The 27,980-nt window shown below is 39.3% G+C and overlaps 1 protein-coding gene across 2 annotated transcripts in view; it reads right to left on the bottom strand.

The window, feature by feature from the left end:
* The window catches only part of RAVER2 (ribonucleoprotein, PTB binding 2), a 103,014-nt gene extending 75,877 nt beyond the window's left edge, over positions 1-27,137 (bottom strand). For both annotated transcript variants that reach the window (XM_065893197.1, XM_065893205.1), the window contains exons 1-2: positions 26,889-27,137; positions 6,491-6,557 (exon numbers count right to left, since the gene is read on the bottom strand). In XM_065893197.1, the coding sequence (XP_065749269.1) occupies positions 6,491-6,557; positions 26,889-27,137 (316 nt within the window). The remainder of the gene's footprint in view (positions 1-6,490; positions 6,558-26,888) is intronic.
* Between the last annotated feature and the right edge of the window lie 843 nt (positions 27,138-27,980).

Genomic DNA, 27,980 nt, shown 5'->3' with positions numbered 1-27,980 from the left:
ACTTCATTAATCGAAAAGCAAATCACATGTCCATTGGTAACTTCAAAGGGGAACAAGGGAGCACTATCTTACCTCATGACCAGAAGAAAAAGAAAAAGAATTTGTGAACAGCTCTAGTGATTACCACAATTAATCATTAGAGGGAGGGAGGAAATGGAATCAGAGAGGGGTAGGAACTTAATTTCATCTTTAACTATAATGTCTTTTTTACAATTTTTTTATAAGTCAGAAAAAAATAAATGCAGAATTCCTGACCATACTATCAGAGGTATTCATTCAGTAGTACTACATTAGGGCTCTAGCATGTATATAATATTTTTAAAGACAAAGAAATACTTTAAAAAAAACTTCTTAAATTGAAGTATAATTGACAAATAACATTAGTTTCAAGTGTACAACATAATGATTTTTTTTTTATTGGCCAAGCCACATGACATGTGGGATCTTAGTTCCCCGAACAGGGACTGAACCCACACCCCCTGCAGTGGAAGCATGGAGTCTTAACCACTGGACTGTCGGGGAAGTCTCTCATAATGATTTGATATTTTTATATATTGTGATATAGTCACCACAGTAATTCTAGTTAACATCTGTCACCATACATAGTTAAAACTTTTTTTCTTGGGATGAGAACTTTCAAGATCTACTCTCTCAGCAACTTTCAAATATGCAACACAGTATTATTAACTGTGACAAAGAGTCACCATCCTTATATATTACATCCCCAGTACGTCTTTATTTTATAACTGGAAGTTTGTACTTTTTGACTTCCTTCACCCATTTCATCCACCCCTTACAAAAAACATTTTAAAAGCATAAAATACTTCAATAAAACATTTGCTAATTTGGGAGTCGGTATATATATAATGGTTATATCATCCTCCATACATTTTCTTATTTTTTTATCATCTCAAAGAGATGTTTTTAAACATCTACATATCGTATGTACACAAAGAAAATAATCTAGTTTAGGCTTTTAATCTCACAGATATAAAACTAATGTGCAGAAAAATTAAACGATTTTCCCAATTTGTATAACTAAAGGTCAAACCACATAATTTACTAAGTCCAGTAATATATTATTAAAACTGAAGGATACTTAACATATAAAAATTGCTCATTAAAATGTTACAACATATAACATTAGAACATTCATTATAAAAATTCATAAAGCTGTAGCAATATTATTTATTTATATTTTTAAAAACCAATGCAAATTCATTATTTTGCCTAATTGTTTATTGAGGTATAGTTGATTTACAATATTATATTAGTTTCAGGTGTACATCATAGTGATTCAAATGTTTATAGATTATAAACAGGTCTATCCATGTGTTGCAAAAGGCAAAATTTCTTTCTTTTTTTATGGCTGAGTGGTATTCCATTGTACATAGTACCACTTCTTTTTTATCCATTCATCTCTTGATGGACACTTAGGTTGCTTCTATATCTTGGCTATTGTAAATAGCTGCTATGAACATTGGGGTGTGCATGTATCTTTTTGAATTAGTGTTTTCACTTTCTTTAGATATTTACTCGGGAGTTGAGTTGCTGATCATACAGTAATTCTATTTTTAGTTTTATGAGGAACCTCCGTACTATTTTCCATAGTTGCTGCACCAATTTACATTCTCATCAATAGTGCCCAAGAGTCCCTTTCTCCACATTCTTGACAACATTTGTTATTTGTACTCTTTTTTTATAATAGTCATACTGACAAGTGTGAGGTAATACCTCATTGTGGGTTTGATTTGTAGTTCTCTGATGATTAGTGATGTTGAGCATCTTTTCATGGGGCCTGATGGCCACCTGTATGTTTCCCTTGTAAAAATGTCTATTCAGGTCTTCTGCCCATTTTAGTTGGGTTGTTCAGTTTTTTGACATTGAGCTGTACGAGCTGTTCATATATTTTGAATATTAATCACTTATCAGTCATATCCTTTGCAAATGTTTTCTGCCATTCAGTAGGCTGTCTTTTCATTTTGTCAGTGGTTTCCTCCTCTATGCAAAAGCTTTTAAGTTTAATTAGGTCCCATTTGTTTATTTTTGCTTTTGTTTCCTTTGCTTTAGGAGGGATATCCCAAAAAAATATTGCTACAGTTTATGTCAAAGAGTGTTCTGCCTATGTTATCTTCTAGGATTTTATGGTTTGCTGTCTTACATTTAGGTCTTTAATCCATTTTGAGTTTAGTTTTGTGTATGGTATGAGAAAATGTTCCAATTTCATTCTTTCACAAGAGCTGTCCATTTTTCTCAGCATCATGTTTTGAACAGACTGTCTTTCCCCCACTGCATACTCTTGCCTCCTTTGTATTGGATTAATTGACCATAAATGTCTGGGCTTACTTCTGGGCTTTCTATTCTGTTCCACTGATCTATGTGTCTGTTTTGTGCCAGTACCATACTGTTTTGATTACTATAGCTTTGTAGTATAGTCTGAAGTCAGGGAGCATGATACCTCCAGATCTGTTCTTCTTTCTCAAGATTGCTTTGGCTATTTGGGGTCTTTTGAGTTTTCATACAAATTTTAGAATTATTTGTTCTACTTCGGTGACTAATCCTATTGGTACTTTGATATGATGGCATTAGATATGTAGATTGCCTTGGGTAGTATGGTCATTTTAGCAATATTACTTCTTCCAATTCATGAACACTGTATTATCTTTCCATCTGTGTCATCTTCAATTTCTTTCATCAGTATCTTAGAGTTTTCCAAGTACAGAGTAAATCTCCTTAGATTTATTCCTAGGTTTGTTTTTTGTTTTTGTTTTTTTGATGTTATGGTAAATGGACCGTTTTCTTAATTTCTGATAGTTCATTGTTAGTGTATAGAAATGCAACATATTTCAGCATATTAATGTTGTATTTTGCAACTGTACTGAATTCATTGATGAATTTTTGGTGGCATCTTTAGAATTTTCTATGTGTACTGTGTGTCACCTGCAAACAATGACAGTTTTACTTCTCTCTTTCCAATTTGGATTTCTTTTATTTCTTTTTATTGTATGACTGCTGTGGCTAGGACATTCAGTGCTATTTTGGATAAAAGTGGCGAGAGTGGGCATCTTTGTCTTGGTCCTGTTCTTAGAGGAAATGCTTTCAGCTTTTCACCATCGGGTATGATGTTAGCTATGGGCTTATCATATGGCCTTTACTATTTTTAGGTTTGTTCCCTCTGTCCCTACTTTGTTGAGAGTTTTAATCATAAATCGATGTTGAATTTTGTCAAAAGCTTTTTCTGCATATATTGAGATGGTCATGATTTTTATTCTTCAATTTGTTAATATGGTTTATCATATTGATTGATTTGCAGATATTGAACTATCCTTGCATCCCTGGGATAAGCCCTGCTTGACCATGGTGTATGATCCTTTCAATGTACTGTTGATTTCAGTTTGCTGATATTTTGTTGAGGATTTTTGCATCTATGTTCATCAGTGATATTGTCCTGTACTTTTCTTTTTTTGTGGTGTGTTTGGTTTTGTTATCAGGGTGATGCTGGCCTTGTAGAATGAGTTCAGAAGTATTCCTTTCTGTGCAATTTTTTAGAATAGTTTCAGAAGGATAGGTGTTAACTCTTCTCTACATGTTTAGTAGAATTCACCTGTGAATACATCTGGTGCTGGACTTTTGTTTGCTGGGAGTTTTTTGTTACTGACTCAATTTCAATGCTCTGGTAATTGGTCTGTTCATATTTTCTATTTATTCCTTGTTCAGACTTGGGAGACTTGTGCATTTCTAGGAATTTGTCCATTTCTCCTAGGTTGTCCATTTTATTGGCATATAGTTGTTCACAGTAATCTCTTATGACCCTTTGTTATTTCTGTGGTGTTAGTTGTAACTTCTTTGCCATTTCTGATTTTATTGATCTGGGCCCTCTCTCTTTTTTTCTTGATGAATCTGGCTAAAGGTTTATCAATTTTGTTTACCTTTTCAAAGAAACAGCTCTTAGTTTCATCGATCATTTCTATTGCTTTCCTAGTCTCTCTACTTCATTTATTTCTGTTCTGATCTTTATGATTTCTCTCCTTGTGCTAACTCTAGGTTTTGTTTGTTCTTCTTTTTCTAGTTCATTTAGGTGTAAGCTTAGGTTGTTCCTGAGTGTTCTTGTTCCTTGAGGTAGGCTTGCATCTCAGTAAACTTTCCTTAGAATTGCTTTTGCTGCATCCCATAGATTTGGATCATTGTGTTTTCATTTGTCTTTAGGAGTTTTTTAATTTCTTTTTTGATTTCAATGATACAGTGGTTGTTTAGCAGCATTTTGTTTAGCCTCCACATGTGTGTTTATGTTTTTTTCAATTTTTTTCTTGCAGTTGATGTCTAGTCTCATAGTGTTGTGGTTGGAAAAGATGGTTGATATGATTTCAGTTTTCTTAAATTTACTGAGACTTATTTTTGGCCTAGCATGTGATCTGTCCTGGAGCATGTTCCACATGCACTTGAAAAGAATGTGTATTTTGCTGTTTGGGGATGGAAGTCCGTTAAGTTCATTTTATCTGATGTGTTGTTTAAGACCAGTGTTTCCTTATTTTCTGTCTGGATGATCTGACCAATGATGTAAGTGAGGGGTTAAAGTCCCCTAGTACTATTATTGTGTTACTGTCAATTTCTCCCTTTATGTCTATTAATATTTGCTTTATTACTGCTGTATTTTCTTCTTGGATTGATCTCTTGATCATTATGTAATGTCCTTCTTTGTCTCTTGTTACAGTCTCTGACTTAAAGTCTACTTTGTCTGATATAAGTATTGCTACTCCAGCTGTTTTTTGATTTCCATTTACATGGAATACCTTTTTCCATCCCCTCACTTTAAGTCTGTGTGTGCCTTCAGAACTGAAGCGAGTCTTTTGTAGGCAGCATATGTATAGTTCTTGCTTTTGTATCCATTCACACGTTCTATGTCTTTTGATTGGAGCATTTAGTCCATTTACATTTAAAGTAATTATTGATAGGTATGTACTTATTGCCATTTTGTTAATTGTTTGGGGATTGTTTTTGTAGTAACTTTTTTGTTCCTTTCTTCTTTTGTTCTCTTCCCTTGTGATTTGATGACTAGTGTTATGTTTAGGTTTCTTTCTCTTTCTTTTGTGTATATCTATTACAGAATTTCGGTTTGTGGCTACCATGAGGTTTTTATGTATAAATCTCTATATTATTATTTTAATTTGCTGTTTTAATTTCAAATGCATTTTAAAAACCCTGCATTTTACTCCCCTCCCCCCCATTTACTGTTATTGACATCATATTTTACATCTTTTGGTTTTGTGTGTCCCTTAACTACACATTTCAGATATAAATGATTTTACTACTTTTGTCTTTTAACCTTCCTGTTGTTGTGTTGGTTAGATTCTGACAGGGCAGGCTGCAGTGCTGTGGTGGTCCTGAGGCTGGTGTCTGCCCACTGGTAGGAAGGGTTGGGGTCCCGGGGATCCCAGGGCTAGTACCCGCCCACCAGGAGGTAAAGCTGGGTTCTGGGGCTTGGCTGGCTAACTGATAGGCAGAGTTGTGTCCTGGGGTCTCTGGCTGCAGGGCCCGGGATCCCAGAGCAGGTGTCCGACTACTGGTGGGTGGGGCTGGGTCCCAGGATATCCAACTACAGAGCCCTGGGTGTCCTTGAGCTGGTTTTAGCCCACTGGTATGCAGGGCCGGTTCCTAACACATTTGGCTGCAGAGTCCTAGGTGTCCTAAAGCTTGTGAGATTACCTGGTGGGTGGGGCTGCTTTCTGGGGAAGCTGGCTGAGGGGCCCAAGATGTCTCAGTGCTGGTGCCGGCCTGCTGGTGAGTGGGCTGCGTCCTGCCATGGCAGGCTGCGGGGCTGCGGTGGTCTTGGGGCTTGGGTCTGCCCACTGGTGTATATGGCTGGAGCCCAGGATGTCCTGGGGCTGGTACCTGCCCACTGGTGTGTGAGTCTGGTTGAGAGGCTAGAGCCAGCTTGCTGGTGGGCAGGGCCAGAGCCCAGGGGAGTCTTGGGGCTGGTACCTGCCCACTGGTGGCTGGAGCTGGGTCCTGTGGTCTCCGGATGCAGGGCCCTGGGGTTCCCAGGGCTAGTGCCTATGCACTGGTATGTGGAACTGGGTCCTGGCCCCTCTGGTTGCTATGGGCTCAAGGGGTCTTAAGGCAGCCTGGCCGCTGGTGAGTGGGGCTGTGTCCCCACCCTGTTAGTTGCTTGGCCTGATGCATCCCAGCAGTGACCCAGCAGGGCCAGGTCAGGCACTAATAACCTAGAGGGAGGATTCCAAATGGTGCTTACCAGCACCAGCGTCCATGTGGTAGAATGAGCTCCCCCAAATGGCTGCCACCAATATTATATTAATTTATGTGATTAAAATTTAGAATAATATTACCTTCAGAATATAAATTAAGTAACATATATATAATTTATGCTTAAGAATTTCAGAGATTAGCTTAAGAATAAAAAGACACTTAGCTTTTTTGCTCTATAACGACAACCTGCAGAATTAAAATCAGACGCTTAGAACAGAAATCTTACCTGTTCGCTTATTTCTGTCCACATAACAATACTTTAACTCATAATCTTGTAATAAATCATGAACTTCCTGAAAGAGACAAAACATGAACTCAATAAACACATGAATGCAGTTAGTAGATGATCCAGCTGTAGCAGCCGAGCACCATTACCATCACCATCCCCCATGTAAAAAACTCTTCTATGGATCTCCATCACTTATTTAAATTAAAGGCATTCAGGCCCACCAGATATGGCACCAACCTACCTCTGCAAATACATCTTCCAATATATCCCTACACATGCCCATATTCCTGCTCAGATGAACACTCATTCTCTCGTGAGTATACCATGCACAATCCTCATTCTGAATTACGCTGATACCTCGATCTAGCATGGGGCAAACATACCACTACAGCTCCCAAACTTCATCTAGAATCACATGCTTCCTTTGAAATCCCAGCTCAAATGTTCTTCCATGAAGATTTTTCCAATTCTTTTCCACAGAACATCACCCCTCCCACCACTGTGCTAACAACGGTCATACTTTATTTATGCCTCTCTTACACAAATAATAAGAAATGTTTCTACTTGTGTTCTACATACTGAGTTTCTAACAAGTGTTACACCTGTAGATGGTAATACCAGCATGTAGAAGAAATAAATATAAATTAAAACCTAATTTAGAGATCCCTGGGTATGAAAACAAGTAACAACCACCAAGGTATGGTATGTAGTCCAATTTATTTCCCCTTGGCTCCCCAAGATGTTTAAACTGGCTTTCTTGTTTGTTCAGTTTCTATTACTAATCCAGTCTGAACTTTTAAACTGTGATATCATAACTTCCATCCACCTGGGAAAATACAGTATATTTCCTCTGTATTTCTCCAATCCTTTCTGTTAAACTGATAATACTTGAGTACAAGAACTATATTTATCTGTATATTATATATATTGCTTTGAGCATACTAGGCACTCACATAAACATTAAAGTGAATATAATTTATTTTGTTACTGACTTGATATTAAGCCTTGAAAATTTTACTCATAATATACAACCGATGTAGTTATTATTTTTTAAAGGAATTGAACTATCACATAAGTGGACATTTGCACCCCAGGTGAGACAGTGGTACAGCCAACCTGTTCTATATTACAAATGAATACACTAAACAGACATAAGTGCTAGGATGTTAAGTTTGCAACCTAAACTAATTAATTCAGTAATATAATAATAATTCTTATTACTAATATTTTTATAGTTAACATTCATTTAGTTTTTACTAGGTACCAGAACACTGAACTTACTCCTTTCATTAAAAAATCAGGAAACCAGAGCAGAGCAAATTCAAGTAACTTGCCAAAGCTTACACTCAGTAATTTGCTGAGTATAGATTCACCAATTGGCTTGGTTCTAGGGACAACACTCTTACCCTCTATGCTATACTGCCTTATTTCTTCCAGGATTAACTGAAATAGTATACTACCACAGTTAGTTATAAAACCAACACCACAATGTCCAAATAAGTGATCATATGGAAATGGAAAATAAGTAAGAGGACAGTTACAAGTTGAGGAACATTTTCTCTTTCAATCCAACGTAAGGGAGTGGGGGAGACTGATATAATAGGCAAAGTATAAAAATAGTGCTGGGTGAAACAAAGACAATCATCTTTGAGATAAGAAAGATAAGAAAGGTAAAGGTGATAATTTAGTATTCTTTATCAGTCATATTAGAAATGTTTTAAAATATATATACTTATCAATTGTGTAAAATATTGTTTGATGAATTACATAGTAATATGATCAACATACAGATTCGTTTATATATTACTGCTATGGTAATTTTTTGTCTTGTAAGCTTCAATATTTTCTTGAACTTAAACAACAGTGTATTGCTCATTAAGTAAACATAACTCTCTCAGCAGTATACCATATATATTTTGCCAATCAGCTAATTTAATATTATACTTTATATAGAAGGTGACACAGTTTTGTTTGAAAGGATCCAGTGTGTGCTTTTAGTTGCACAAACTTTAATCTCTCATTTCACTAGTTAACAGCTGTCAAATGCCAGATAAAGAAAACATGATACTGCTGTTCACTTGATCAAGTCTCCGTAAACAATTGACATGTTATATTACTCATTTAGCTAACAGAACCACCTAAGTTTTCAAAGATGCATTTTGCAAGTTGGAAATTTTATTTTTAAAACACCCATATTTCTAATCACAGCTTTCCTATGTATCAGACGTGGAATACAGATTTTGCCAACTGGGAAACTTTACAAAGCTTCTTGCAAAGAAAAAAACAATTATTTTTCTCCATGCCCTGGTTGCCTTGACCCAGGCAAAAGTGGGTCACCCCTCAACTTGAGCCTCGGCAAGTTGGCCAAATTAAAAACTTAAAACCTGAAAGAGAGTCCTAACGACCATTTGCCAAAATTCTACTGTGCTCCACACCACACAAAACCAAAAGGACTAAAATTATGTCTCCCTGTTCTAATCTAGTTTTATGACACATTCAACTTACAAGCTAACTTTAAGGAATGAAGTTGCACCTTTGATGCAAATACTTTGTCCTCTGACTAGCAATATCAGTTACACATTTCTTACAGTAAGATGAGCTCATCGAAATTGGTAATTGTTAGATAGCTTTAGTAACCTATTTCCAGACCCGATTCACCATCACCCCCTGGAATTAAATGAAAAGTTTACCACATATGAAATGTTTTCTGGGGAGAGGTTTAATAGCTTTCAACTCAAAACAGTCTGTTAATAACCCCCCAAAAGTCAAACAACCATTGTTCTAGCTGGTGTGGACTTCCTCCTGAATGAAACCCAGCCTTAGTTTTAAACTTGAATCACACTGTCTTCCAAGCCCTCTGCAGACTTATGTTCTAAAAAGGGCTTTCATAGATTAAAGCACTTTGCTTTTAAATTCCACTTTTTTGGAATGAAAAAAATATTTTTATTTATGTTCTTTTAAAATTATAAGTGATTTGATAACACAAAAGGATTATCTGTAACATATATTATGAGGCATAATAATGAAATAAGCACCCAGGAGCTCTACACCAAACTTAAAGACTAGGACATTGGCAACACTGTTCCATCTAACTATGCCTTCCTGCACTAGCCCATCCCCCATAGCTGGGGTCCTCAGGCAGCTTTGTATCCCCAAATAATACATTGTTTTGGTTTGTTTCTGAGCTTTATAAAAATGGTATTATGCTATTTTTTTTTTTTTTTTTTTTTTGCGGTACGCGGGCCTCTCACTGTTGTGGCCTCTCCCGTTGCGGAGCACAGGCTCCGGATGCGCAGGCTCAGCGGCCATGGCTCACGGGCCCAGCCGCTCTGCGTCATGTAGGATCTTCTCGGACCGGGGCACGAACCCGCGTCCCCTGCATCGGCAGGCGGACTCTCAACCACTGCGCCACCAGGGAAGCCCTATTATGCTATTTTTAATCTTCTTTGCCTTGCTTTTTATACTCAATATTATGTTTCTAAAATTCACTCATGATCCACATGGCTACTGTTCATTTATTCACTATGGTTTAACGTTCCATTCTGTGATTTTAGTATGGTTTACATATCTATTTTTCTATCAGTGAATATCTGATTTGTTTCCAGGTTGTTGCTATTTTGCTACTGTTTGCTATTAAACTACTGTCACCTTCTTGTAAATTTTACGTATCTCCTGGTGTCCCTGTGCAAAAGTTTCTGAAAGTGGGAAATTCCTGGGCTATACATACGCAAAGGATCGTCTTTACAAGAAAGGGCCAGCTTCTTTACCAGAAAGATTGTTATAGTTTACATTCCCATCGATGGTATATGGGAGTCCTTACAATGCCTGGTCTCATCAGACACTTAAGTTTTGTCAATTTAGTGGATAGAAAATCATACCTCCTTGTGCTCTTGATTTGCATTCCCTTGATTAATAAGGCAGGGCATTGTGATGGTTAGTTTTGTGTGTGAACTTGGCTCCAGAATCCAGTTATTAAGTAATCTACGTGTTGCTGCAAAGGTATTTTCTAGATATGGTTAATATCTACAATCAGTTTACTCTAAGTGAAGGAGACCACCTTGGATAATGCAGGTGGGCCCCATCTAGTCAGCTGAAGAGCTTAAGAGAAAAATCGAGGTATTCTGGAGAAGAAATCCTGCCTCAAGACTGTAGCATCAACACCTGCCTGAGTTTCTAGCCTGCTGGTATACCTCACAGATTTTAGACTAGCCAGCCCTCACAATCAATCAATCAATTTCTCTATGTATGTATATAGTATAAATACATATTAATATAAATTTTATATATAATGTTTCTCAGAAGAACTCTGATACAGGTATTTTTCATATTTGTTTACCATTTATTTCCTCTTCTGATAAACATTTACTTATCTTTATTGCCCATTTTTCTATTGTTTATACTATTTTTTTTTTTTTTTTTTTTTGCGGTACGCAGGCCTCTCACCGCTGCAGCCTCTCCCGTCGCGGAGCACAGGCTCCAGACATGCAGGCCCAACGGCCATGGCTCACAGGCCCAGCCTCTCCACGGCATGTGGGATCCTCCCAGACCAGGGCACGAACCCGTGTCCCCGCATCGACAGGCGGACTCTCAACCACTGCGCCACCAGGGAAGCCCTATGTTTTCTTATATTGACATGTAGAATTTTTTTTTAATATTTTGGATACTAATTCCTTGTTGGGAAGCATATTATATATGTATTCCCCTAGTAAGTGGTCTGTCATTTTATTTGTGGGTACTTTTGGTAAAGAGAAGTTTTTCATTTAATGAAGCCAAATGTATCAGCTTTTTCCTTTAGAATTTCTGTTTTTTGTGCCTTAAGAAATCCTTTCCTACCCAAGGTCATACGATAGTTTGTCTTCCAAGTTTTTAAATTTTTTTCTTTCACTTATCAGTTTTTAGTCAGCTGGAGTTAGCCATATTATTCTAGCCATAATTTCCAGTACAATCTTGAATAGAAGTGATTCTGGTATTGCTCCTAATCTCAAAGGGAAATTTTTCAGTATTTCACCATGGAACATGATTGCTTTTGGTTTCTCTAGATAATCTTTAAGTTTGAGGAATTTGTATTCTATTCCTGTTTGCTATGAGTTTTTATTATGAATGGGTGTTAAATGTTATCAAATGCTTTTTCTGCATCTACTGAGATGACTTAAGTCCCATCTTCATGCCAGTGATCTCCAAATTTTTATCTCCGCCTCAAATTTCTCTCCCGGGCTCCACACCTGTACAAGCTATTGCTTGCTCAGAACTGCATTTGAATGTTACACACCAGATAATACTGTTTTGGGCCCAACACAAGGCCCATCATATGATACATTTCGTGGTACTGGCTGAGTAAATGCAGTGTCAATTTTAACTTGGCTAAATTTTTAACAGCTTTCAATACAGCTGTTTTGCTGGAAAGTTCTTTTGAATACCTACTCTTTGCCAGGGGAACATTTTGACTTGGCTTAAAAAAAAATTTTGTAAACTTTCAGCTTTTTTATTAGCAGTATAATAATTTATTGAATGTTTACTTTCTCTCAGGCCCTTTATTGAAATAACTTTGTTTAACCCTAACAAACCCATGATATGGATTTTAAAGTTGGATGTTATTATCGATTTTAAAGCCGAGGATATTGAGGCCTAGAGAAGGGACTTGTATAGACAGTATGTAACGAATCTGGGATTCAAACCCAGGTTGACAGACCTTAGAGCAAACACAATGAATACTATATCTTAAGTATCATCAATACGAAAATAAAACCTATGAACTATTCATTTCCATCGCATTCCTAATGCTTACTGCATCACTGACCTCCTAACCTTAGGACAGAGATCAGGCTAAGAACAAAGTTTGGGAGATAAAAACAACATAATTTTACTTTTTGACAGCTAGAAATCTGAAAGCATCACTCCCTTGTTTAAATATTTCAATGGATCCTCATTTACCTTAAAAAAAATCCAAACTTCCTTAAATGTCTTACAATCATCTGGTCCTACTTAATGTGCTAGCCTTATATTGAATCACTACCCCTCTCAAACTCTACGCCTTAGCCACAATGCCCTAACTCTTGGCCATGCTTTTTCGTTTTTTTAGGACTTGATATATCTTGTTACTACCACTCTGAATATTCCTCACGTCTCCCTTTCTCTCCCCTCCCCTAGTTAATTTCTCTCTCCCTGGTTTTCAGCTTAAATGAGTTTCTCTAAGAAGCCTTTCTGAATCTCTCAGGTGTGGAGTAGGTATCTTTCTTTTGTGCTCCCATAGCATTTTTTACTTTTTCCATCGCAACACTTATAGCACCTATCATCCGTATTTTAACTGCTTATATCTGTATCTTCATTAGATTGTAGGCTTATTGATAGCAAATAGCATGTATCTGGCCTTGTTCGTAAAAAAGTCTCCAACATTTGGCAAAAACCAGACCTTGAATATTTGTTAAGTGCATGAATATTTGTTTCTACATATTACCTTTAGCAACTCCAATACAGTATTTTTTCTAAGATTATTTTACAATCTGAGCATAAACCAATATGTTTAAACTGCTCAAAAAGAAAAAAACAATTACTCTCTTTACACTAACCTAATACATAACTCACTTCTTCTTTAAAAGAAAATATTTACATACCTCAAATTAATGAATATTATATATCTAGCAGTAAGAGGTTCTCCTTGAGCAGTTCTTGCTTATAGATATCCCCAGGAGATATATTTACATAACCATGTCTCCCAAAGAATAATCCTACAGAAATCACCATCTCCTTTTCTCTGACACATGTTTTTTCTTTCCAATAACACCCGGATGTAATACTGTATTCGTTTTCCATTGCTGTGCAACAAATTAAATTGCTTAAAACAATCCCCCCCCCCAAAAAAAAAAAAAAAAAACCAATCCCCATTTATTATCTCTCAGTTTTGTAGGTCAAAAGTTCTGGCAGGCTCAAATGCATTCTCTGCTTAGGGTCTCTCAAGGCCTAAAATCAAGGGCTGAGGCAGGCTGGGCTCTTATCTGGAGGCTCTAAGAAAGAATGCAGTTCCACTCATTAAGGCAGTTAGCAGAATTCAGTTTCTTGCAATTGTAGAACTGAAGTCCCCATTTTCTCGCTGGCTGTCAGCTGGGGACCACACTCAGCATCTAGAGACTGCTCTAAAATCCTTGTATGTGGCCCCCCTGCATCTTCAGACCCAGCAACAGTGCATCAAACCCTTCTTGTGCTTCAGATCATCTGACTTCTCCCTCTGCTACTAGCTGGAGAAAACGGTCTGCTTTTAAAGGGCTAGTATGATGAGATATGGCTCACTGGGATAATCTCCCTTTTGATACCCCTAAGTCAACTGAGTAGTAACCTTAATTATATCTGCAAACATCCCCTTCTGTCATGTAATGTAACAATCACACATGTGATACCTTATCACATTCACAGTTCCATGGATTAGAAATCTTGGGGGGCCATTTCTAAATTCTGCCTGCCACGACACCACTAATAATAGATATCACTTACTGTACCCTTACACGTATTTTACACAAAATATCTTATTTCATACCACAGGTTTCAGAGCTCAAGCAAGGGGAGGAGGACATCTGCCCAGAAGGAAACCCCAGCACAGAGAGTCAGAACTCAGGCAAGGTGAGGAAGCCTTCTGGCCAGTGGAACAGCCCAGTACAGAAGGATGGAGCTTATATTGGATGAGGTGGGTGTCTGCATGCGGGAGGGCACAGTCACCTGCAGGGGTGATGGGAGATGGATCACTTAAAGAAGGGCTGTTCAAATAAGTAAATATATTAAGGACAATGAACACCGGGTTTCTCACTGTCAGAAAAAAAAAAAGTAACAAACACGGAATGGGAGAAAACTAGAAAGAACTCTACGGAGTTAGACTGCAATGTGATATATCAGTGTGAACTCATTCCTTTCAATAGACAGACAGATAGAGGTGTAAATATATGTGTGTACACACATACATACACTCATATATTCTCTAGCTCTGCCTACTAAGAGGAACGGACAGCAGTGATATCTCGATGGCAATGAGTACATCTAGTTCCCAGATCTTGGCTTCTTAATAGCATTTTCCCCTAAAAGAAACTAGGCTTTATAAGAGTCATCTAGGGCTGCCATAACAAAATATCATAGACAACAGAAACTTAATTTTCTCACAGTTCTGGAAGTTAGAATTCCAAGATCAAGGTTCTAGTTGATCTGGCTTCTGCTGAGATCTCTCTTCCTGGCTTGTAGATGGCCACAACAGTGAGAGGCCCGCGTACAGCAAGAAAAAAAAAAAGATGAATGGATAAAAAAGATGCGGTGTGTGTATATATATACAATGGAGTATTAGCCATAAAAAATAATGAAATTTTGCCACCTGCAACAACATGGTTGGACCTGAAGGGTATTATGCAGAGTGAAATAAGTCAGAGAAAGGCAAATTCTGTATGTTATCACTTACATGTGGAATCTAAAACATACAACAAAATATGAATATAACAAAACAGAAACAGACTCACTGATATAGAGAACAAACTAGAGATTACCAGTGGGGAGAGGGACACAGGAAAGGGCACAATAGGGGTAGGGGATGAAGAGGTACAAAGTACTATGGAAAAAATATATAAGGATATAATATATGACACAGGAGAATATAGCCAATTTTTTTTTTTTTTTTTTTTTTTTGTGGTACGTGGGCCTCTCACTGATGTGACCTCTCCCATTGCGGAGCACAGGCCCCGGACGCGCAGGCCTAGCGGCCACGGCTCACAGGCCCAGCCGCTCCGTGGCATGTGGTATCTTCCCGGACCGGGGCACGAACCCGCGTCCCCTGCATCGGCAGGTGGACTCTCAACCACTATGCCACCAGGGAAGCCCGCCAATATTTTATAATAACTTTAAATGGAGTATAATCTGTAAAAATATTGAATGACTATGTTGTACCCTTGAAACTAACATAACATTGTAAATCAACTATACTTTAATTTTTAAAAAAAAGACCTTTCCCTTAAGTGTGTGCTAGAATTAGTGACTTGTTTCTAAAGAACACTGAATGGGAAAAATAGTATCTTTACAGAGGAGTGATGTGGCAGACATCATCTTAAGGAAATGATCAAGGTTAACATCACCAGTGAAAGTCATATTGATGTCATGTACCCCATGAAACGACATGATCAGAAGTGGACTTTGCCTCTGTGGAATTCTTCCCAAAATTCCATAACCCTAATCTCCCATGAGAAAAACATCATACAAACCCGAGGGGTGTTCTAAAAATTTTCTGACCAAACTATCAAGATCATGAAAGACAAGTAAAGACTGAGAAACTGATGCAGAATGGAAATTGAGGAGATGAGATGTGGTAACTAAATGCAATGTGGTACCCTGGACTGGATCCTGGAACAGGAAAAGGACATAAGTGAAAAAAACAAATCAAATCCAAAGTCTACAGTTCCGTTAATAATAATGTACCAATGTAATCTCTTAGTCTTGACTAGTGTACCTTGGTTACAAGATTTAACATTAGGGGAAACTGGGTAAAGAATATATAGGAACTCTATGTACTCTCTTTGTAACTTCTTTTGTAAATCTAAAATTATTCCAAAACAAAAAGTTTATTTAAAAAGAGGACATAGGAGCCAGCTTAAAGAAGCTCCCACTGTCCAAACGTAAAACAATTAAAGCATCAAGGTAAGTAATGATAGTAATGGAGTATAAACCGTTGAACAACATAGGAAACCAAGAGTTTCCTTTTTTTTTTTTTTTGTGGTACACGGGCCTCTCACTGTTGTGGCCTCTCCTGTTGTGGAGCACCGGCTCCGGATGCGCAGGCTCAGCAGCCATGGCTCACGGGTCCAGCCGCTCCGCGGCATGTGGGATCCTCCCAGACCGGGGCACGAACCTGTGTCCCCTGCATTGGCAGGTGGACTCTCAACCACTGCGCCACCAGGGAAGCCCAAGAGTTTACTTTTGATACAAAATTATAAATCAATAAATTGAACACTAGAAAGGGAATACAGGCATACTTCAGAGACATTGTGAGTTTGGTTCCAGGCCACTGCAATAAAGTGAATATCAAAATAAAGTGAGTCACACAAATTTTTTGGTTTCCCAGTGCATATGAAAGTTATGCTTATACTATAGTATACTAAGTGTGCAGTAGCTTTATGTCTAAAACAAGTACATACCTTAATTAAAAAATACTTTATTGCTAAAAAATTGCTATCCGTCATCTGAGTTGTCAGCACATCATACTCTTTTTGCAACAGTAACAAAGATCACTGATCACAGATCACCGTAACAAATATAATAATAATGAACAAGTTGGAAATATTGTGAGAATTACCGAAATGTGACACAGAGACATGAAGTGAGCAAATGCTGTTGGAAAAATGGTGCCGACAGACTTGTTTGATGCAGGGTTGCCACCAACTTTCAATTTGTAAAAAAGGCAATATCTGTGACAAGCAAATAAAGAAAAGCACACTAAAATGAGGTATGCCTGTAGAATATTTATACAGTCTTAACTAAAGTATCTCCTCTCAAAAATCCTTATCAATTACAAAGGGAAAAACTTTGCTTATAGAAGCCTGGCAGATACCACTTTAATAAAAGTCAATCAGAGGGATCAAAGTTAACTTTATCAGCAATGGGACAAATCTAAAACGTGCATCACCCTGTGATATTCCTGCCAAGGTTACCTAACTTGAGTCTAATTATGCAGAACTAATCCAATTATATAGAATGTCCAAATTGAAGGACACTCTATAAAGTAACTGGCCTGTAATCTTCAAAAGGGTCAAGGCTGGAAAAGACAAGTTATTCCAGACTGAAGACTAAAAAGACACAACAACTAAGTGCAATATATGATTCTGAACTGGATCCTTTCACTATAAAAGATATGAATGGGAAAACTGGCAAAACTTAAATGCGATCTGTAGATTTGATGGTAGTATTTTGAGTTTGATGGTAGTGATGTGTTTATGCTAGAGAAGGTCCATATTTGTAGCAAATACACAGTAAAGTACTCAGGTTGATAGAGAGTAGGTCAGTGCTCACTCTCAAACAGTTTAGGGGAAAAAAGTTCTTTGTACAGTACTTACGACCTTTCTGTAAGTTTGTGATTATTTCAAAATTTAAAATTTCCCAGATTCACATGTTCTTGTTTATTGCCATTACTTCTACTCTAGATCAGGATGTAAAAAACGAACAAGGTATAAACTCAGAGAGAAGGAGACTGATCTGAAGTCAAAAGCCAGCAGCTGAACTTGAGGGTAACAGAAGATCCAAAGTTCAGGAAATAAAGGCAAGCTGGGAACTAGAAGCAGATAATCACTGTAGTGGGTTAAAGAAAGATATAAAAACGGATTAGCCGGGGCAAAGCGGATAGGGTGGGGCGGGCTGGAGCTGGGTGAAAGGGGATGGCAGGAGAAGAGGCAAAGAATATGCATGCAAATACAGGCTCAAACAAATACAGTGAATTCTAATGCTATCTGGGCATTCAGGTGGTAACAAAAGTTTAACAGAAACCTTCAAATTCACAAAGAAAATGTACAAGCGTAAGGACGAAGGAAATCTAAAGATAATGAGAGTAAATAAGCACAAAATTAAGCGTCAAATGCCTAGAAAACAAGTTGAGAGATTCACAGTAAGTTAGAGACTCAGAAATCGAAAAAGGGAAACTTTTCATAGCAATAAATACTTATTGTGAATAGTCTTGATATGTTTTAAAGAGACACCTTCTTTACATTAACCTTGGTTTTTTTTTTTGCGGTACGCGGACCTCTCACTGTTGTGGCCTCCCCCGTTGCAGAGCACAGGCTCCGGACGTGCAGGCTCAGCGGCCATGGCTCACGGGCCCAGCCACTCCCACAGCATGTGGGATCTTCCCAGACAGGGGCACGAACTCCTGTCCCCTGCATCAGCAGGCAGACTCTCAACCACTGTGCCACCAGGGAAGCCCTATATTAACCTTTGTATCAACAAATACTCATTGTGAATAGTCTTGATATGTTTTAAAGTGACATTCTTTATATCAACCTTTGTAACAACACACGTTAAGTGAGAAACATTACACTGTAATATCTTGGACTCTAAGAAAAAGAATTCTGTACATCCACCCTGTGTCAGGCACAACAGGTAAAGTGTTAGTAATACTGGGTGACCAGAGAACAATGAGCTTTTACATCAAACGTAAAGTGACACAGGTGACTTTCTTAGAAAGAAAATTAAGAAGTCTGATTTATTTTCTTGCCCAGAGGATCATCCCACATATGCATAAATGTGGCCCACAGAAGTTTCTGCTGAAAACTCTTCTCAAGAAGCAGCTTTGGACCCGTTTAAATGGTCCATACTCAGGTGAAGTCCCAAACACATAATCAAAATTACACTGGCGTGGAAAGGTGCTTCTCAGTTTAGGTCTAAAACCTCCCAGAGTGAGATCAGGGGTAAATTACAAGAGATCCACAACCCCTTGAAATTACATGCAAGTTTCTGTGTGCCAGAAGTACAGCATTTTAGAACAAATAGGTGGGTCATCTCCTTCTGTTTTAAACTTCCCTTGGAACAGTGTGTCAGGTTCTAGGTTAAACACTGGTGACACAAAGGTAAATATTACATAATCCCTGTCCTTTGAAACACAATATAGAGTGTATGCAGGGGAATTACAATCATAATACAGTGTGGGATAAGAATATAAACTTCGGAATAAAAAAGACATTAGCTTTTCTCCACTCTACTACTACTAAGCTGAATGACTTTGGGCAAAATGCTCGACATTAATTTTGCATCTGTGTTTCCCTATCAGTAAAACGAGAATAAAAAAATCTGATCTCACAGCCTTGAAAAAAGGATTAAACATAATGTAAATGAAGCTCGGTGCCTGGCAACAGTAGGCATCTAATAAACAAAGGTTATTATTGTTATTATAGAAAGCCAGAGAAAAGAGAATTTGCTCTGGCTGAGGGATTACAAGGAGATCTCAACTAGACTACCATACTCGATTTCGGGCGCCACATTCTAAGAGATGCAATGACAAAATGATAGTGGTGTGCGTTCAGAGAAAAATAAACAAGATGGTGAGGAAACTCAGACTCATGTCCTAAATGTAGTGGTTTGAAGGAGGTGAAGTTATAAGTTAAAAAAGAGAATACCATAATTTCTCTATACTACTAGAGGGGAGAAGTTGGATCAAGAAATCAAAATTTCAGGGAAATAAATTTTACATATTTAAATAAGACATTTATAACAAAAGCTGTCTGAAGATGGAGTAGGATACCTTACAAAACAGTGATTTCTTTGAAACTAAAGGTGTTAAAAATGTGCTACCATGTGCTTAGGACTCTGTAAATTGTGTTCATGTCTTAAGCAAAAGGGTTGGATAAAATGTCTTCTACCATCCTTTCAATAATAAAATTTCATGTTTTTTAAATTAAAATTCTGTATTATTTAGGATAGTACTGGTTGGTAATAACATAAGACCCAACTTGAAATAAATGAAAAATAAAGGGAAGTTAGGGTCTTGCATAACTAAGAAATGCAAAGGTAGGTCAGGCTTCATATATAGTTTCATCAGGGCTCTAGCTCAGCCTCTATTTTTCCTCCCTCCCTCCCTCCCTTCCTCCCTCCCTTCCTTTCTTCCTTTCTTCCTTTCTTTCCAGGTCAATCCTCCTTTGGATGTCTGCTCTGTCCTCAGAATGTCAGCTACAATCTGAGCAATGTGTCTCTGCATTCATATCCCGCAGGAAGAATGAATTACCTTAACAACCAAAGTCCTAAGCTTCTTTACTATACTAGGCTGAAATAATCATTGTGGCCAAGGGACTACCATGTGCTGACTGGCTTACACCCAGGTTATTGCCCATCCTTTAACCAATTCCAATGGCAAAAGAGAAGAATTCTGTTTGTTGGTTTATGTCACTTCTACAAATAGGGACAGAAAGCAAATCCACTCAAACCATGCAGTCCCTAAATAATGGAGGGTAGGTCCTCAAAGGAAAATCTGGGTGCTACTAGGAAAGACAAGAGGAAGAACGGAGACTGAGTAGGCAACAGCATCAGGGTCTCAGCCAGAAACAGATGGCACACTCAAAGACTAAGTAACTGGAGAGAATTATTTAAAGAGACTATCTACAAAAGTTTACAGAAAGCCCATGGTTAGCAACAGTCAGTCCCCTACAATCCCTAGGCCTAATAAAGGCAAGGGGAATGATTACAACAACCCAGACAGCTTAGTTGCATGGAGGGTTCCATTGGAAAGAAACTGTGACCTTTGAAAGAGGAAACAGCCAAGCCACAGTAACCTCACGGAGATGGAGTTGGGTGAATAAATGCCCCAATCTCTCTCTCCTCTGCCCTTTGATCTCCCACCAGTGGCTCTGGCCAAATGCAATCAGAAATCAGAGAATAAGAGAGCGCTGTTAGTGCTTTTCACAGTACGGTCGGCCTCCGAGGACACAGAGCAGGTAAGAAGAGTGGAGAAATGTCTGGAGGAAAAAAATGGAAGATATTCAGTATAGCAACCAGAGACAATCCTCTGCAGAAAATCATGAGCCAAAGCAGCTAATACAGACAAGCGTTCTAGGCGGTCTGATGCCCCCACTTCTCACTCAGGGCCCTTAGATGCACACTATCACCTGCGACTGAGCCGACTGCCTCTTAGGCAAACAAAGTAAAAACAGAGCCAGGGTTTCTAATAAGCAATTATAGATATTTCAACGTATAGATGATTTTGTTTTCTTTATTTATGTCTTAACGTTCTTTCATCAGCCTGTCTCTGCTGGGCTAAGCAGAGCCAAGCATAAAGCTTTTTGCCCACAGATGAGAGATGAGCCCTGGAGACCCTAAGGGTCACTGGCTATAAGGTAGGGAGGCGTCTTTGGACTGTTTAACACTCAGCATTGTGATGCAAACCACAAAATACTCCTCTTCTCAAATGTGTTTTCAGAGCAAGAACAAGCCTTGCTGAAACACTTTTTAAAGAATCTCTGCCAAGACTAGAAATTAGCTGAGCCGGTGGTGTCCCAGAAATGTAGAAATATATTCCTTTAGCAGCTTTCAGTGTTCTTGTTACACTGGAAATAGGATAATACAATACACAGAAGAGACATAGAACTCGTAAGTCAATTCTGATTAACTACACTAAAAAAGAAAACATAATAGATAACTTTTAAGTAGTACAAACTACTACACTAAGAAAAGTAACTTTTGGAAGTAAAATGACATTCTCAATAAGAAAAAGAATGATTTCATAACGCAAAAACATCTCAGTACTGTCAGTTTAAAAAAGAGGCAATAATTACTGAATATACTGTTAGAGAAAACAAATCATGTATATTTTTAAATCCCACAGTTAAAGAACACAAAGCATGTGAGAAAATTCTATTGGTTTTTGAATAACAAAAGAAAAATGGGAATAAATAGACTTTAAAAGGAAAATCAACCAGAGTTTCCTACATTTGGTGGTTTGTTATTCTAAAAAGTGCTATGCTTTCAAATGGGCCTCTATGAATTAACCATCAAGCTTCTCAACAAACTACCCTAATAGAGTACTTTGAAATGAAAGTTAATAATACCCAAAGTGAGACGACAGAATGTTTCTTCTATTTAACCCTAAGCACTTCACATTTTCTTCTAATTACACAATAAAATCTCTTTCAGATTTTAAAATAACTACAACAAAAACAAAATACAGGTACATGCATACGATATGTAAAAAAACAACTGAGTGAACTCAAACAATATAGTAAATAAATGTCACTATTTCTCCAATTTGAAACCCCAGTAGCAATGCTACTGAAACAGATCAGGTTAACCATAAAATATAAACAATTTATAGAAATACAATTAAAAACCACATATTAGGGCATTACCTTAAGTAATCAAAATTCTAAAGTCAGAGTTGCAAAAGACTATTCACACATATAGACACACATATACACAATAGCTACAATGAATAAGAACCAGTGTTCACAGCATTGTAATTATTCACTATAAATAATTCTAATAATTATTATAAATATTATTCATGATAAATTAATCACTATAACAACATTCCAAAACACTAACAAAGACAAATACCAAATCACAGTGGCATGAAGTACTCAGGGATGGAGGTAGCTTTAAAAAACTAGAGTAGAATCCAAGGTAGAATCAATAAAAAATGAGACTAGAAATGTAGGCAAGGGCCAAGTCACAAAAAGCCTAGAGTCTAGGGCTTCCCTGGTGGCACAGTGGCTGAGAGTCCGCCTGCCGATGCAGGGGACGCAGGTTCGTGCCCCGGTCCGGGAAGATCCCACATGCAGCAGAGCGGCTGGGCCCGTGACCATGGCTGCTGAGCCTGCACGTCCGGAGCCTGTGCTCCGCAATGGGAGAGGCCACAACAGTGAGAGGCCCGCGTACCGCAAAAAAAAAAAAAAGCCTCGAGTCTTAGAATTCTATCCTAGTACGTCATGCTTCTCAAGTGGGGTCTGAGTACTCCATGGTAATACAGGAGTATGGAAAATCATAGGATAATTGTGGCGCATCTTCCATAAGTGTCAAGTTTATGTAAAAAATTTGGAGGGAAGTTAAATGAGTTTGTCACTGTTTTTATATTAAATCCAATTTTCCTAGAACATAAAATTAATCTGAAATTTTCAGGCAGAACATGAAGCTTCAAAGCAATTTCACTCTTGCCGTAGGCTAATTCAGGTTCACTATTCCTTACAATTTGAGAAGAGACAAATGAGGGAGAATTTGAGGGAAAGTTTGAGAAGCAGTGCTGGGAATGTGGAGCCAAAGATTTTTGTTGTTGTTGTTTTCTCTTGTTTTGAATAGGGGAGTGATATCAGATTTGTGCTTTGGGAAGCTCTCTCAGGGAAACAGTAAGCAGGATGGGCTAAAAAGTAAGAGACAGCACAATAATGAGGGTAAGTGACAAGCAGAAAGGTTGTAACTGTGCAAGAGATGAAAAGGATATGAACCAGAGTTGAAGCTACGAGAACACAGAGGGCTGGGAGGATTCCGGAAAGCACACGATGATCACCAGACAGCGCCTGACAGACGCCACAGTAACTATTCTTTTGAGAACTTATTAGTATAAAGGCGTTCATTTTTTTATAGTATTTCTACTACTGTAAGGTATTTGACATTTGTACCTTTAAAAGCTCCCACTTAAAAATAATACCTTCATGAGAGAGTGGCATGGATATATATACACCACCAAATGTAAAATAGATAGCTAGTGGGAAGCAGCCGCATAGCACAGGGAGATCAGCTCAGTGCTTTGTGACCACCTAGAGGGGTGGGATAGGGATGGTGGGAGGGAGGGAGACGCAAGAGGGAGGAGATATGGGAACATATGTATATGCATCGCTGATTCACTTTGTTATACAGCAGAAACTAACACACCATTGTAAAGCAATTATACTCCAATAAAGATGTTAAAAAAAAAAAACAATACCTTTAGTGTGCCTTCTAATCATAGAAAGTGTAAAGTTGTGGGATGCTATTTGGTATATGCTGTTATACCAAAAATTAAACAAAATATGAGTAAGACTTATAGAAACTATGTTTAATAAGGAAAACACCCAAGGTTTAAAAATGTTAAGAAAAAATTATTGGGTTCCTACTGATCAATCATCAACATAGCTTTTCTAGAAACATAACTATACAGTTTGAGAACCAGAGTTAGGAATGACTTTGATGCTTAATGTGATATTCCAGAATAAATGAACACAGACTCTTCTAGAAAAGAACAAGAATTTGGGTATTTAAAATATCTGATTACTTAGAAACTGAACAAAAAGTAGTAACTTTTTTTTTTTTTTAACCGTGTTAGTCACTTCATAAGGAGGAAACAGGAGTTTATCCAGCTGATACTGGCTAAAAGATACAAAATAAGATTAAACTTAATTCTTCACCAGTAAGTTGACAGTAAAATGAAGCCACTAGGTAAAAACAGAATTATAATTGTTAAGGTAAATAAAAGATAAAACAAACAAAAAATCCTAGCAGAACATATTCAAGAAAATATTACAACTTGAGAAGTAGATCAAGTAAATATTAATTTTATTGGAATAATAAAAATAGCAACTCAGTTTAAATAATCTGAAGAAAAGAGTGTCTTTTAATTGCTTTTAGAAATTAGCATACTTCGGTCTATTCTACTTATTCGTGTAACACAGACCATTGATATTTATAATATGATTGTGATCAGAAAACTTAGGAAAGGTACAAGCACTGAAGACAATAGAGAAAAGAAAAACACTACTCAAACAAATGTTATCTGTAATCAAACACTGATCTGTTTAAATTTTAAAACTATATTATCAGAAATACTTAAAATAATAGTTTGTTATGGAAATCATCATAGAAAAAAACAAAGGCTAGGACAAGTCTGGAAACTAGTCTCTAGGTCCTAACAACTTTTAGTTATTTATTTTTTGCTTATAGACGAAACTCTTCAGCTCTCAAAAAGCATGGCATAAAAATTTAAGATACTTTACTTGGCAGTAAAAGACCCAACTAGACATACAGATCTTAAACCAACTTTATTTGATAGTTTATGCTTGCTACCTTACAGGAAACTCCTAAAATTTAGGTGAAACATAAATTCATAACAGAGAAAGAATATCTCAAAATTACAAATCAGTATAACTCTCATAAAACCTCTCTCCATCACTAGCAACAGGTAATTAACTGTTCCTTTTATTAGACTCTTTAATATATTTTTTCAAGTCTCTTGAGAAGGGAGATGAGAAAGATACCAACACCAAAGGAAGAACAGACAGAACTATCTAAAATTTTTGGTCCAAATATTTTGAAAATTAATGCAAAGAAATGTGATAACAAAAATAGTTGACATTCTACAAAGGAAATTAAGACACTTCTCCACCTCTCTTCCAGATGATCTACACACATAGTTGCTATTTCTTCAATTTTTTTTTTTAATTCCATCTGCCTTTTCCAAGCCTCCCTCTTTCTGTGCTCACTTGCTGTCCTATACTTGCGTGGGCACGGGAAAGTTGCTTCTATGAAATCAGTCCATTGCAGGTGTCCTTATAGCATTACAAAACATCACCTGCCTGAGGGGAAGCAGACAACCATGGGAAGAGTTGAAAGAGGGATGAGTTGTACAAACACTGACAGAGACTTTTTTACATTGTTTTTGAAACAAAATGGCCCTTCATGTTTATGGGTTATAAGGTTACATGCTCACATTTATTGTGAGTGGCTATGTAAGGTCTAATTACATAGTAATGAGGCATTGGTCTCAATATTTAACGGATCTAATGGAAGAACCGCTGCAGTTATCAACAGGCAGCTCCCCTGCAATTCCATGCATCCCACTACAGGAGGAACTACACGAAGAGCCCCAAATCTGCAACCACCAGGACAGACCACCCTCCCCATCCCCACAAAATATAGAAATTCCAATTAAATGTGAAAGATACGTGAACACCTAGACAAGAAAGCCTTAATAGTCAAAGAAATACGATTTTTTTTGGTAAAAAAAATACATACGCACAGGAAAAGAAAGATAATACTCCACGTTAACAATGGTTATCTTTAAGTATCAAAAATACAGGTGATTTCTATTCCTCCCTTTGCGCTTCTCTGTGTTTTCTAGCTTTCCTACAATGAGCACGTAACTTTGGTAATCAAGGAGGAAAAAAAAAAAAGTCAAATAGATGCAGAGCTTAAAGCAACAGTTAATCTGGATCAAAGACAGAGTATCCTATCTTTAAGCCTCCTCGGAGTCACTAAGGAACTAATAATCCTCCAGTACTCGGCAGGGAGAAGACGGCTGCAAGGCTCCCCAAACCGCAGCGATAACCTCTCTATTCCAGGGTCTTAGCAAACTGAGGGGACAGAGTTGTTTCATACAAACTTGGTCAAGTGCTTCTGCAACAGCAAAACTCACTCCCAGCTTTCCCATGACCCCGCCCCCCAAGGCACACCCAAGTCGCGAGGACCCCGTTGAGACGCTGCGCCAGTCTCAGGGTGCTCCCGAAGACTTGTCCCCCACCCCCAAGCTGTGCTCCGCAGCTCACCTCCGCTCTCCTTCACTTACTTCCCCGACCCCCTTCCCCCAGTACACCACCCTGGGCCATCAGGGGAAGGAAGGAACCAGCCGAACTTAAGAGACAACGCTCCAGATTCCCGTGACCTTGGACAAGCTCATTCGCCTCTCCGAGCCTCAGTTTCCTAATGTGCCTCCTTCGCGGGATGACCGCGGACTCACTAAACCCCGGGGGCTCTGCAAAAGCCAAGGACCGTTCTCGTAACTCTGCACGACCCCCTCCTCCCCCGGACCGCTTCCAGGCGCCGGGCACCAGCCTGGACACCGGGGGATGCGGGGGGGTGGGGGGAGGGCGTGGGCAGCTTCTCTCTAAAGCTCCTGCCCCGTAGCCCCCGGGACGCGTCGCCTCGCAGCCCGTCCCCACACCTGGCAGTTGCTGTCCTGGGGCAGGTTTTTCACCAGGATTTTCCTGCGGTTGCTCAGCTCCCGGCGCATCCGCTGCAGCCGCGCGGCGACCTCCTCCGGGTGCAGCGCGGCGGGCGCCGGGCCCCGGGCGTCGTTGCGCGCCTCGGCGGAGGCGTCCGGCCCGCGCGGCCCCGACTCCGGCTCCGGCCCCGCCGCGCCGCCCAGGCCCGCGCCCCCCTCGCCGCCGGCTCCCGCTGCCGCCGCCGCCATCTTCCCGGGCGCCCCGCGGCTGCGGGTTCCTCGGAGGCTCGAGGGGAAGGGAGAGAGAGAGCCCGAGGAGGCCCGGGCGGGGGCGAGGCGGGCCGAGGCCGTGGAGCGGGTGGGGGGAGGGGAGGGAGGCGGCGCCGCAGCCAGCAGCCGGCGGGCGGGAAGAGGAAACCTGAGCGCCGAGGAGGAGCCCAGAACCACCTCGCGGGAACCTCCCCCTCGGGCCCCCGGGCCCCGCGCACCGGCGCGCCGGCCCCGCCCGCGGGGACCTCTGCGCCGCCACCCGGACACCTGTGCCGGCGCGGGCGGGCCGGCGAGACGCCCTCCCTGCAAGGCCCTAGCGAAAGCCCAGGTTTGGGCTCTGGGGATGCGGCCCTTTGGCACCGGCTTTCCCGGGGGCACTCGGGCCCCAGGCGTCGGTCCCCGCGCGGCCTCCCCACGTGACACCGCAGCTGTCCCCAAGCTCCCCTCGAAACTCCCGCGCTGGGGCGGCTCCGGGGCTGCAGACGCGAATTCAGCCTCCCCAAACCCGGGGAGGCCCCTGCCCGCTCCGGACAGTGACCCTTCTTTTCTGCGCAAAATGTGCTCGTCTGGCAGAGAAGTTTGAGTTTGCCATGAAAAATAAAATTTGAGGTTTTCTAGGGAGTACAGAAAGGCAAGAATTCTGGAGGCAATTTTATATATTTGAAAACACCTGATCGCAAAGTATTTTCCTAGCTGTGTCTACAAGAAAGCCTGTGCCCTTGACCCGTCCCTCCGTTTCTTTTGTACGTTTCCTAAAATGTATAAACCTTGATTCTTGCATATGCAGCATATAAAGGGGTGCCGAAATAAAGACTAAAATGG

Source organism: Phocoena phocoena, chromosome 1, assembly GCF_963924675.1.
Source record: "Phocoena phocoena chromosome 1, mPhoPho1.1, whole genome shotgun sequence".
NCBI lineage: Eukaryota > Metazoa > Chordata > Mammalia > Artiodactyla > Phocoenidae > Phocoena > Phocoena phocoena.
The sequence above is the reverse complement of the archived record's forward strand: the minus strand, read 5'-3'. Positions and strand labels throughout refer to the sequence as shown.